The 11,836-nt window shown below is 37.4% G+C and overlaps 1 protein-coding gene across 2 annotated transcripts in view; it reads right to left on the bottom strand.

The window, feature by feature from the left end:
- The window catches only part of DECR1 (2,4-dienoyl-CoA reductase 1), a 50,845-nt gene continuing 39,009 nt past the window's right edge, over nucleotides 1-11,836 (bottom strand). The window contains exons 6-10 of one of the 2 annotated variants that reach the window (XM_027131370.1): nucleotides 10,514-10,613; nucleotides 6,139-6,211; nucleotides 786-932; nucleotides 262-324; nucleotides 1-159 (exon numbers count right to left, since the gene is read on the bottom strand). In XM_027131370.1, coding sequence (XP_026987171.1) covers nucleotides 100-159; nucleotides 262-324; nucleotides 786-932; nucleotides 6,139-6,211; nucleotides 10,514-10,613 — 443 coding nt within the window. In that variant the 3' untranslated portion in view covers nucleotides 1-99. Of the gene's footprint in view, nucleotides 160-248; nucleotides 325-785; nucleotides 933-6,138; nucleotides 6,212-10,513; nucleotides 10,614-11,836 lie in introns of both variants that reach the window. The other variant, XM_027131372.1, reaches the window with a different exon arrangement.

Genomic DNA, 11,836 nt, shown 5'->3' with positions numbered 1-11,836 from the left:
TGTTTGCTAAGTAGCAATTTATTAGACTTGAAAATATTCAACAGGTTATAGACAGTTTGTATAATTTCCATTATAACCAAGATGAAGGCCAGAGTAGTCTTAGGAGCCTTTCGTCTTCCTGATGAGTCCTTCTATTGTGTCCCACTGCTCCCTGGTGACCTACCACAAAAAGAAAAAGTCAATTTAATGAGGTTCTTGTGTGTTTTTAAAGCTTAGTATCCTCACTGCCAATATTATATTATACTCACAAAATGGCATTACCTTCCTCAGACTGTTGAATTCCCCTGAAATAAGTACTTCCTCACCACCATCAAATCGAATTACCTGAAAAATAATAATAAAAGCTGTGAAACTAACTTCTTTTAAAAAGTTTCTGAACCATTAGCCATTTCTCCCTCCTAACTGGATAGAATATCTCCTTGGCACTTTCAATCAAAGCCTAAATTTTAAGGACAAAACTGATGCTTAAACCTAAATTGATTTACTCTCTTTAAAATCCTCTCTCCATCATTTCTACAATTTCAAATTATACCCAATCTTAAAGTTCATCTTAGAGGCATGTCTACCAGAGTGATTTACATTTAATAAAATTAATTTATCAATGAATCAACTCCATAAGCTAAACAATATATATTAATATTTCTATATTATAAATAATATACTAAATACAGCTGATTAAATACTTTAAATCATATTTACATTCAACATCGTCAGGATTGGTTCTACAATCCACCTCCCCACGCCAAATCCACCTCCCAAAAAAGTTGAGAGACAACAATGCTTACAGCTCCATTAATCCAAGAAGCATAATCACTACAAAGGAAAGCAGCAAGATTTGCAAGTTCTTCCACAGTTCCTAGCCGACCACAGGGAATTCTGTCAATCACTTCTTTTTCAAAAGCTCCAGTTGGGTCAAGACGGCTAAAGGCACCCTTAGGAATTAAGAAAATAATTAGGTTGCTTTTTTTTTTTTTTTTTTTTAATACAACCTCTTTCCTATTTAAGAAACAAATTTGCAGTAAATGGAATGTTACTATGGCAACCTGTTCATACCTTAGTACTTGTAAGCAACAGAGAGTTTTGCCAAATTCTTCCATATTCATTTTACCCAATATTGACCTTTAAAAAACCACTAGAAAGGACAGAAGGAAAAAGGAAAACCAGATTGGAGGGACTCCATGATTCTTCTCCAAGGTATTTCTAAATGGGCTTAGGAATATAGCATGCTTCATTTCCAGAATGTTTCTGCAGTGATTCAGCCATGTGGAGGACAGGCTCTTAGTCCTCCAGCCAGGAGTAAGGGCTGTGCCACTGAGGTGGGAGAGCCACATTCAGGACACTGGTACACAAGACACCTCCTAGCTCCATGTAATATCAAACGGCAAAAAATCTCCCACAGATCTCCATCTCAACGCCAAGACCCAGCTCCACTCAATGACCGGCAAGCTACAGTGCTGGACACGCTATGCCAAACAACTAGCAAGACAGTAACAGAGCCCCATCCATTAGCACAGAGGCTGCCGAAAATCATAAGGCCACAGACACCCCAAAACACACCAACAGACGTGGACCTGCCCACCAGAAAGACAAGATGCAGCCTCATCCACCAGAACACAGGCACCACTCCCATCCACCAGGAAGCCTACACAACCCACTGAACCAACCATAGCCACTGAGGACAGACACCAAAAACAACTGAAACTAAGAAAATTATAAGACACTGATGAAAGAAATTAAAGATGATACACATAGATGGAGAGATATACCATGTTCTTCGATTGGAAGAATCAACAATGTGAAAATGGTTCTACTACCCAAAGCAATCTACAGATTCAATGCAATCCCTATCAAACTACCAATGGCATTTTTCACAGAACTAGAACAAAAAATTTCACAATTTTCATGGAAACACGAAAGACCCCGAATAGCCAAAGCAATCTTGAGAAATAAAAACAGAGCTGGAGGAATCAGGCTCCCTGATTTCAGACTATACTACAAAGCTACAGTAATCAAGACAGCATGGTACTGGCACAAAAACAGAATGGAACAGGATAGAAAGCCCAGAGATAAACACCATACACAAAAATAAACTCTAAATGGATGAAAGACCTAAATGTAAGGCCAGTCACCATCATATTTAGAGGAAAACATGGGCAGAACACTCTATGACATAAATCACAGCAAGATCCTTTTTGACCCACCTCCTAGAGAAATGGAAATAAAAACAAAGATAAACAAATGGGACCTAATGAAACTTAAAAGCTTTTGCACAGCAAGGAAACCATAAACAAGATGAAAAGACAACCCTCAGAATGGGAGAAAATATTTGCAAATGAAGCAACTGACAAATGATTAATCTCCAAAACATACAAGTGACTCATGTAGCTCAATATCAAAAAAACAAATAACCCAATCCAAAAAATGGGCAGAAGACCTAAATAGACATTTCTCCAAAGAAGATATGCAGATTGCCAACAAACACAAGAAAGAATGCTCAACATCATTAATCATTAGAGAAATACCAATCAAAACTACAATGAGATATCATCTCACACCAGTCAGAATGGCCATTATCAAAAAATCTACAAACAGGGCTTCCCTGGTGGTGCAGTGGTTGAGAATCTGCCTGCTAATGCAGGGGACACGGGTTCGAGCCCTGGTCTGGGAGGATCCAACATGCCGCAGAGTAACTAGGCCTGTGAGCCAGAACTACTGAGCCTGCGCATCTGGAGCCTGTGCTCCACAACAAGCGAGGCCGTTATATTGAGAGGCTCGCGCTCCGCGATGAAGAGTGGCCCCCTCTTGCCACAACTAAAGAAAGCCCTCGCACAGAAATGAAGACCCAACACAGCAAAAATAAATTAATTAATTAATAAAGTCCTACCCCCAACATCTTAAAAAAAAATGGGAAGCATCTTTAAACTCTCCTTAAAAAAAAAAAATCTACAAACAATAAATGCTGGAGAGGGTGTGGAGAAAAGGGAACCCTCTTGCACTGTTGGTGGGAATGTAAATTGATACAGCCACTATGGAGAACAGTATGGAGGTTCCTTAATAAACTAAAAATAGAACTACCATATGACCCAGCAATCCCACTACTGGGCATATACCCTGAGAAAACCATAATTCGAAAAGAGTCATGTAGCAAAATGTTCATTGCAGCTCTATTTACAATAGCCAGGGCATGAAAGCAACCTAAGTGTCCATCAACTGATGAATGGATAAAGAAGATGTGGCACATATATACAATGGAATACTACTCAGCCATAAAAAGGAACGAAACTGAGTTATTAGTAGTGAGGTGGATGGACCTAGAGTTTGACATACAGAGTGAAGTAAGTCAGAAAGAGAAAAACAAATACCTCATGCTAACACATATATATGGAATCAAAAAAAAAAATGGTCTGAAGAACCTAGGGGCAAGATGGGAATAAAGATGCAGACCTACTAGAGAATGGACTTGAGGATACAGGGAGGGGGACGGGTAAGCTGGGACAAAGTGAGAGAGTGGCATGGACATATATACACTACCAAACGTAAAATAGATAGCTAGTGGGAAGCAGCCGCATAGCACAGGGAGATCAGCTCAGTGCTTTGTGACCACCTAGAGGGGTGGGATAGGGAGGGTGGGAGGGAGGGAGATGCAAGAGAGAAGAGATATGGGGACATATGTATAACTGATTCACTTTGTTATAAAGCAGAAACTGACACACCATTGTAAAGCAATTATACTCTTATAAAGATGTTAAAAAAAACACTAGAAAATATAACTTTTACCTTAGTTTCTTCATATGTAAAATGAGGATGCCTGTTTTAGCTATTTCACAAAATTGTTGTCTGAGAAATGAGAAAATGCATATGCAAGTACTCTGAAATATGTACAAATTTAGTGTGGTGGAGGTAGGGCTGCTACTGTCATTTGATTTAGTAAACACAGGAAAATGATTCAAATAGGAAATATTTAAGAGGAAATTCCTTTGCTTCTCCTTACTTCTCAAAATAATAGAAAAGGAAGAAAACAAGTATGTAGGAATATTAAATTCAAGTAGATTCCAGAGAGAGAAAAACATTAACTAAATTTGCCAAACAATTTCTGCCTTCTGTTAATGATAAAAAGGAGCAGACCCTAACACACCACTGTATTGCAATTATACTCCAATAAAAAAAAAGGAGCAGACCAAGATAAAGTATGCATGCGTGTTGATTAATAAAAATAATTGGCTTTTTCTCTACCAGTGCCTGTAAGTCTAGGTGACAACTCTCTTCAATAACACAGACATGAGACATAGCAAGCACACACAGGCTCCTTGAGAGCACTTCAGCTCTCCCTAGGCAGGTATAAAGCATCAAAGAAAAAGGGTAGACAAAGGTCCCAATCCTGGTTCTATCAGTGCTTGCTAGAGAGTTTCTATACTTCAATTTTCTTAAATCTCTTTAAAACTATATGCATGTTATTTGCATAAAACTTACACCTATACTGCTAGACTAAAAGTTGATGGCAAGCATCTGTCACAAATGTTTTTGTATCTTTCTTATTAGCACCTTTGCATACAGAAGGCACTCAGTAAGTACATGTTAAATATATAATAAAATGCAGATGATCTTTCCTAGATACTGAGGTCCTAGAAAGAAGTTTCTATGACTATATATAAGATAGTGCTTAGCACAATGCTATTCTGAATCATGTGTTTTAATATGTGCCTTTAAATTATTTTTCCATTAATTTTATTATTTTTTATTACATAAGTGCCAAACAAATAAGATATTCAGTCAAGTTTCACTCACTCAGGTAGTTGTTCTTTCCATTTTCCACCCTTCAAACTGCTAAAAAAATTAATACAACCATCTCCATGTTAATATTTAATACCCCAGAACCATCTACAAGCCAAATACTCCTTTGCATTATTTTCAGTTTATACAACAGAAACAACTTAGCAAATTTCACCTGGGCCTTCAAAGAAACATCCCAGTTGGGATTATAAATTCTTGCTTTACACGGAAACAAAAAGAAGTATGAGAGTGAAGTCATTTGGGGTAACGTGAGAGAACAGAGAACCTGTGAACCTTTCACGCAACATCTGTAACAGCATTAGTGATAATTATGAGTTGCAATATCTGATTTCAGGTGAAATGCATGCCATCAGAAGGATTTTTAATCAGAGAGACATGGGAATTAGATGATGTGCATAACAGTGTTTGAAAGTGAAAAGGCACAGACATGTGTCAAAGAAAATGTTGCCTATAACAAGACCAAGCTTGTATGATAAATTTCTAAAGCATCTCTTAAATTTAAAATATAGTTACATTTCCTTTTTTTTAAAAAAAACATTTTTATTGGGGTATAATTGCTTTACAATGGTGTGTTAGTTTCTGCTTTATAACAAAGTGAATCAGTTATACATATACATATGTTCCCATATGTCTTCCCTCTTGCGTCTCCCTCCCTCCCACCCTCCCTATCCCACCCCTCCAGGCTGTCACAAAGCACCAAGCCAATATCCCTGTGCCATGCGGCTGCTTCTCACTAGCTATCTACCTTACTACGTTTGTTAGTGTGTATATGTCCATGACTCTCTCTCGCCCTGTCACAGCTCACCCTTCCCCCTCCCCATAACCTCAAGTCCATTCTCTAGTAGGTCTGCGTCTTTATTCCTGCCTTACCCCTAGGTTCTTCATGACATTTTTTTTTTCTTAAATTCCATATATATGTGTTAGCATACGGTATTTGTCTTTTTCTTTCTGACTTACTTCACTCTGTATGACAGACTCTAGGTCTATCCACCTCATTACATTTCCATTTTAAAAAAGGATGTCAAAGAACCTTTAAAATATAGTAAAAATTAAGAAATATAACACAATAACAGATTAAAGCAAATCAGACAAAATGCCAAAATTGATGGCATAAAAGATCCCAGAAAGATTACGACACTGAAATAGACCTTATCAAGGAGTTGTATAGCTGCTGTATTCTTGCCCACCTCCTTATTTCTTATGTTGGATAATGGCAAAACCCTCTTCCCTTCCACCAGGGCTCCAAACTAAGGTATCGCTGGAAAATCCTGCACACATGAGAATCTATCTATCTATCTTTCACTCCTTAATCCCTCAAAATGTGATCATAAGCAAACCAAAACTTACTTTGGTTTTTATAGGCCCCGGTTGAATCACGTTGAATCTCATTCCATATTTACCCCATTCAGCTGCAAGAGACCTAAAAATTAAACAACACAGATTCTAAAATATTATACTATATATTAAAAATACTATTAACCAAGACTGCATGCTTATTAAATGCCAGAGACTATAACTCCAATAGGTAGGTACTATTATTATTCCCCCTGTTACAGACAAGGAAACTGAGGCACAGAGAAGTTAAATCATTTGCTCTGGGTCATATGGCTAGTGAGTCAACCTGTAGCAGTCTAGCTCTGGAGTTTGTGCCCTTAGTCACACTCTGCTGTACTATCTACCATTTACACTTTAGTGTCCTTAAGCACTATGCTAGATGACCTACTATTCACATTTTGAACGAAGTCCAATATCAATACACATTTTTAAAAAGGGTATCATTATTTAGCACAAAGAAGGAAGAGATTCATGTCTCTCCCCCACATTTTCTGGAGTTCAGTCCTGCACTTATAAAGTTCAATGTAACTTTACTCATAGTACATTAGATTACAACGTTTGCAACATTACAAGTGCCTTAATTGAGTAAGAGATGGATTACATAGATTTAAAATATTAACCATATCATGTCTAACTAGGCTTTAATACAATTGTTGAACTGAGCTAAAAAGGAAATAAGAATCTAAAAGAATCTTGCTAAATGCCCTGAAGCAAAATAGAACACTAATAGCAAACATGAAACCTTGAAGAAGCAACCTGTTTTAAAAGCCTACTTGGGACTTCCCTGGTGGTGCAGTGGTTAAGAATCTGCCTGCCAATGCAGGGGACACGGGTTCGAGCTCTGCTCCGGGAAGATCCCACATGCCATGGAGCAACTAAGCCCATGCGCCACAACTACTGAGCCTGAGCTCTAGACCCCGAGAGCCACAACTACTGAGCCTGAGTGCCACAACTACTGAAGCCCGTGCACCTAGAGCCCGTGCTCCGCAACAAGAGAAGCCACTGCAATGAGAAGCCCGTGCACCACAACAAAGAGTAGCCCCCACTCGCTGCAACAAGAGAAAGCCCATGCGCAGCAATGAAGACCCAATGCAGCCAAAAATAAATTTTAAAAAAAAAAGCTTACTTGATAGATATGTCTTTTTATTACCTAAACTTATTTTAGAAATTTAAATTCATATGTACATTTGTGTGCATATACTTAATCTACTTTAAAAAAATGATTTAACGTAACTTAAGAAATACATGTAATGCAAATGAAGAAGATAGAATTACTTGAAAAGAAAGAAAACAAACAAAACAAGGATAAGGAAATATAAGGAAGTCAAGAATGAAACTTATAACTAAATGTATTGTGATATTCCATATAATTATAATAGGCAGGTGAAAAACTTGTATCTACTCCTTCCATGATGCTATGCAAAAGGTAAGCCTAATCAGTTACACAATTCACACTGCCCATAACGAAAAAAGCAAGCTAATCTCTCAGGAAAAACACAATTGTTTCTGACAAAAAAATTTAATAAAACATTTCTTCCAAGAAAACGTATAAAAGGAAAATTGTGTAGTATAGTAATGTCCTTAAGACACTGTATCCTTGCAATAGATACAAAGGGATAAGTTTTGTATAATTATAAGATATCTATTAACATAAGCTTTATGTAATTATAAGATACTCACTAAGATAAGCATTAACATTAACAATGCTTTATAAAGCATTGTGTTCCAAGTACAGTCTGTTAATCTGATTAATCCACTGGTACATTTTAGAGAAATGGGCTGCATCTCTTTCAGGCAAATCATACATTAAAAACTGCTTTTCTGAGTGATACCTTTAACAGAGTCCAAGACCATACCTACCCTGGGTATGTACTTGTAGTGCACCTACTAGATTGCTAGGAAAGTAGTAGCTGTGTGTCTTAACAGAATTACTGAGCTGAGCAGAGTTTACAGCATTCTGTGAAAAACTGGGCAAGTTATTAAGGAAACTGGCTTAAGAGGAAAAGCCATGCTATCTCTATTCATAGGTGCAACAGATAAATTTGTTCTAGTGCTAGCTCTTATAACCTAGTTTATATTCTCAAGATCTACTGTAACATGAGGAATCCACCTCACTGGCTCTCTGTGCATGTTAAGATGCTAAGTACAATATACTCAATAATGTTAACCATTATTGTTTTTCAATCAACAGGTGTTTATTGTGAGCTTACTATATGCCAATACCCTCAAACAAAGAAAGGCAGCCCTGCTTTCAGGAGATAGTCCCTCTCTCAAGAGAGGTCGCTTTAGTTGTATAAAGAACTAGATACTACTATCCTGGAAACTGTGTAATATGTGCCAAGGCTACGTAAAGGAAGAAGTATCTATGCCTTCCTGAAGTACATGGAAGGCTTCCCTCAGGAGGTGATAATTGAGCTGACACTTGAAGAAGGATTAGGAGTTTTTTGTGGGAGTAAGGGGGAAAGAAGAGGATGGGAGATATTAGAAGGTAGGCTGGAAAAAAGAAGACAGCCCAGGCACATGGGCCAGTGTGAGTAAAGGACAAAGGCATAAACAACATGCAGTATTCAGGGACCTACAAGACCTTATCTGGTATGATTGTGTACTATAAAATATGAAAGATGGCTGATGGGAACACGGGCTGGGGAGGAAGGTACACATTTATTGAGCATCTGCTATGTGCAATTCACTATGCAGTAATACAAAAAAAGCAGCACAGAATCATAGTCCTTAAAAGACATGAAATTGAAACCTCTAACAAGAGTCAAAGATCTCAACAAAACAAATATTGTACAAATGGTGCCAAAATAGTCAAGTTCAAATCCCTTATTTCCAATACCATTTGACCTTAAAAAAAAACCCCAAAATGGTAATTATCTCTATTCAAACTAAACTGCTGAGTAAAGTATGACTTCTTTGTATCTCAAACAAATGTGTATTACTGGTTTAAATGTTAAAAAGAACCTTGAGACTACTCGAAAAAGAGAACAATTATGTAGTTCTACAAGCACTGAGCACCAGCTATGTACCCGATCTTGCTGAGCAATGAGTACACAAAGATGAATAAGATATGCTTTCTTCTCTCACAGACACACATTCTAGTGGGGAAGTCATATAGCTTTAATGATATGTTAAAAATAGTCTACAGTGCCCTTCTCTGTGCCCCTTCATTTTAGAATCTACAACACCGGATGGCATTTATTAATGTGTTAGTCTTCTCACTAGACTGGAATAAACAAAGTTTTAAGGGTGCAAAGAGTAGAGGATGGTTAATTCTCTTCTAGAGAAATGAAAGTAAATATCCCAGAGGAGGTGATACAAGCGCCCTGAAGGGAGGCAAAATATCACAGCAAATTCCAACAACAGCATCACCCAGGCATAGAAATATGAAAATGCGTGGTGTGTTTAAGAAAATATAGAGCACAGGAATGATGGTAATTAAAAGCACAGGAATAACAGTAAAAGAATGCAAGTTCAGGTGAGAATGAGGACTGTTCTATTTCCATCACTATCATATCCCTGTATCCCATGTACACAAAAGATACACAATACATATTTATCAAATAAGTCAATGAATAAAGAAAGGCCAGGGACAAGTCTGTTTAGAATACCATATTGAGTTTTGGCTTTTATTCCAAAGAGTAATAGAAAAATGATATAAGGTTTTTAACTAGGCATTATAATAAGCAGATATACATTTGTAGAAAGATGAGTCTGGTGGGAATGTGAATAAAAAATAAAGAGAAAAGAAACTGGTAGCAGAGAAACATATTATGGGGTTATTACAGTAAGCAAGACAAGCAATGATAAGACCTTACATTACAACTAAGACAGTAGAAAAGGCCAATGGGGAACAGATTCAAAAATCAATCATATGCTGCTGAGAAAAGGCCAAAAGGGCTGACAAGTGGTCACTGTCTATATTAGTTCTATTAATCGTGTATAGTAGGTACAATAAAAGGATGAAGGTATGTTTAAGAGAGGTCAGAGGGGGCACTAGTAAAGATACATGGATACACTAGTCTGAGTTCCTATAAGCCTTTTTCTCATACTTTATAATACACAGTCATACTGGATAAGTAATTAAAATTAAATAAAATTTAGTTTCTCAGTCACAGTAGCCAGAATGCAAGGGTTCAATGGCCACATATAGCTATTGGATACTGCAGATTTACAGAACAGTTCGATCATTGCAGAAAATTCTATTGGACAGTGCTGCTGTAGACAAATAGGACCTATTCATGAAATAGAATGTCTCCTGGTGAATCCAAATTAGTCTTTGTTTTATTTTTCTCTGGAAAGAGACTAGAAAGCAGGAATTTAGTTACACAAGCTACCAAAGCACATTATTTATCTTCAGTGACAGGATTAACACAGTAGTACTCACTTGTTCATGGCCTCCACTCCTGCTTTGGCAGAAGCACTTGGTACTACAAAACCTGACCCAGTCTCAGCATAGATGGTTGTAATAGCAAGAAACGATGCTCCTGACATTTTAAAATGATACAGTAATTAACAATACAGCTAAATCAATTCACATCAGGAAAACATTATTTATAATAATGGGATCTAATTCAAGAGGGTATAACAAAAACTGAAGAAATTTTCAAAACTTCACTAAACCTAAATTAATGAAAGAGTAATCTAATAAAATTGCTACATCTTTGCTAGTAATCTTGCTGCCGTTCAGGATGGTCCAGTCTGTGCTTAATTAAAATTCTATACCAGGTGAGTCAATACCAAGGCTCAAATCTCAAAGGTATGGCCCTATTATACCCTGCATAATCAGCTGGACAGGATTTCCATTAACCCATTTATAAGAATAAATCGGAACCAAAACTAAATTAGCAGGGACTTCTGCCTCCAGCATCATGGATTTGTCCTCCTCCTGTAAACACAAAGAAACTGTATCAAATATATGATACCACTATTTTCAGATACTGTTTAGCAGGCAGGGAAAGATGGCAATTCCTGAGAGAAGAAAAACAAATGAAATGAGCCCTAAGATCAGATTTTGCCTAAAGGTACTGTACGTATACCATAGTATGTACTATATACTACATATATATACATACTATATATTCTATATTACATACTCTATATTATACTATATACATATGTCATATAGACTGTGGCATAAGGAGTAGGAAAATAGCCAAATAAGGCATTATCACTGAGTTGAGGAGACAGATCAGATTTTAGAGAGACTGAGGAAGTTGCAATTTGTGAGGAGAGTTCCCCCAAAGAGAAAAGTATGTAAAGATAGAGCCCCATAAATCTGCATAGTGTATCCTTGAGTCTCTGGCCAAATATCAAGCTGTACATGTTTAGGGTAAGATTCCATAAGGCCCGGCAAAGAACAACTGCCTGGGAACCATAAGCTGAACAATTCCCAGAGTACACAGAGGGCTGGGAGATAAGTGAGTCTGAGCAGCTTTGTTGAATATCCAGCGCTTTCAGTGGAAAAGTTCAGAAGGGCTGTGCATTAATAGGAGGGTTAAATTAGCCCAAAAGTAAAGTCTACTCTAGACTCACCCAAATAAAGCTTAAAAATGAACACTGAACTGATCAAGCTGGTCCACAAGTTTTTAATTCAAAGGGAAATTAAAACGCATACACATATGTGGACACCACACACACACACACACACACACACACACACACACCACCACCACCACCACCACCACCACCACCACCACCACCACCACCA

Source organism: Aethalodelphis obliquidens, unplaced genomic scaffold (genome assembly GCF_003676395.1).
Source record: "Aethalodelphis obliquidens isolate GAN/ISIS:26980383/991018 unplaced genomic scaffold, ASM367639v1 scaffold39, whole genome shotgun sequence".
NCBI lineage: Eukaryota > Metazoa > Chordata > Mammalia > Artiodactyla > Delphinidae > Aethalodelphis > Aethalodelphis obliquidens.
The sequence above is the reverse complement of the archived record's forward strand: the minus strand, read 5'-3'. Positions and strand labels throughout refer to the sequence as shown.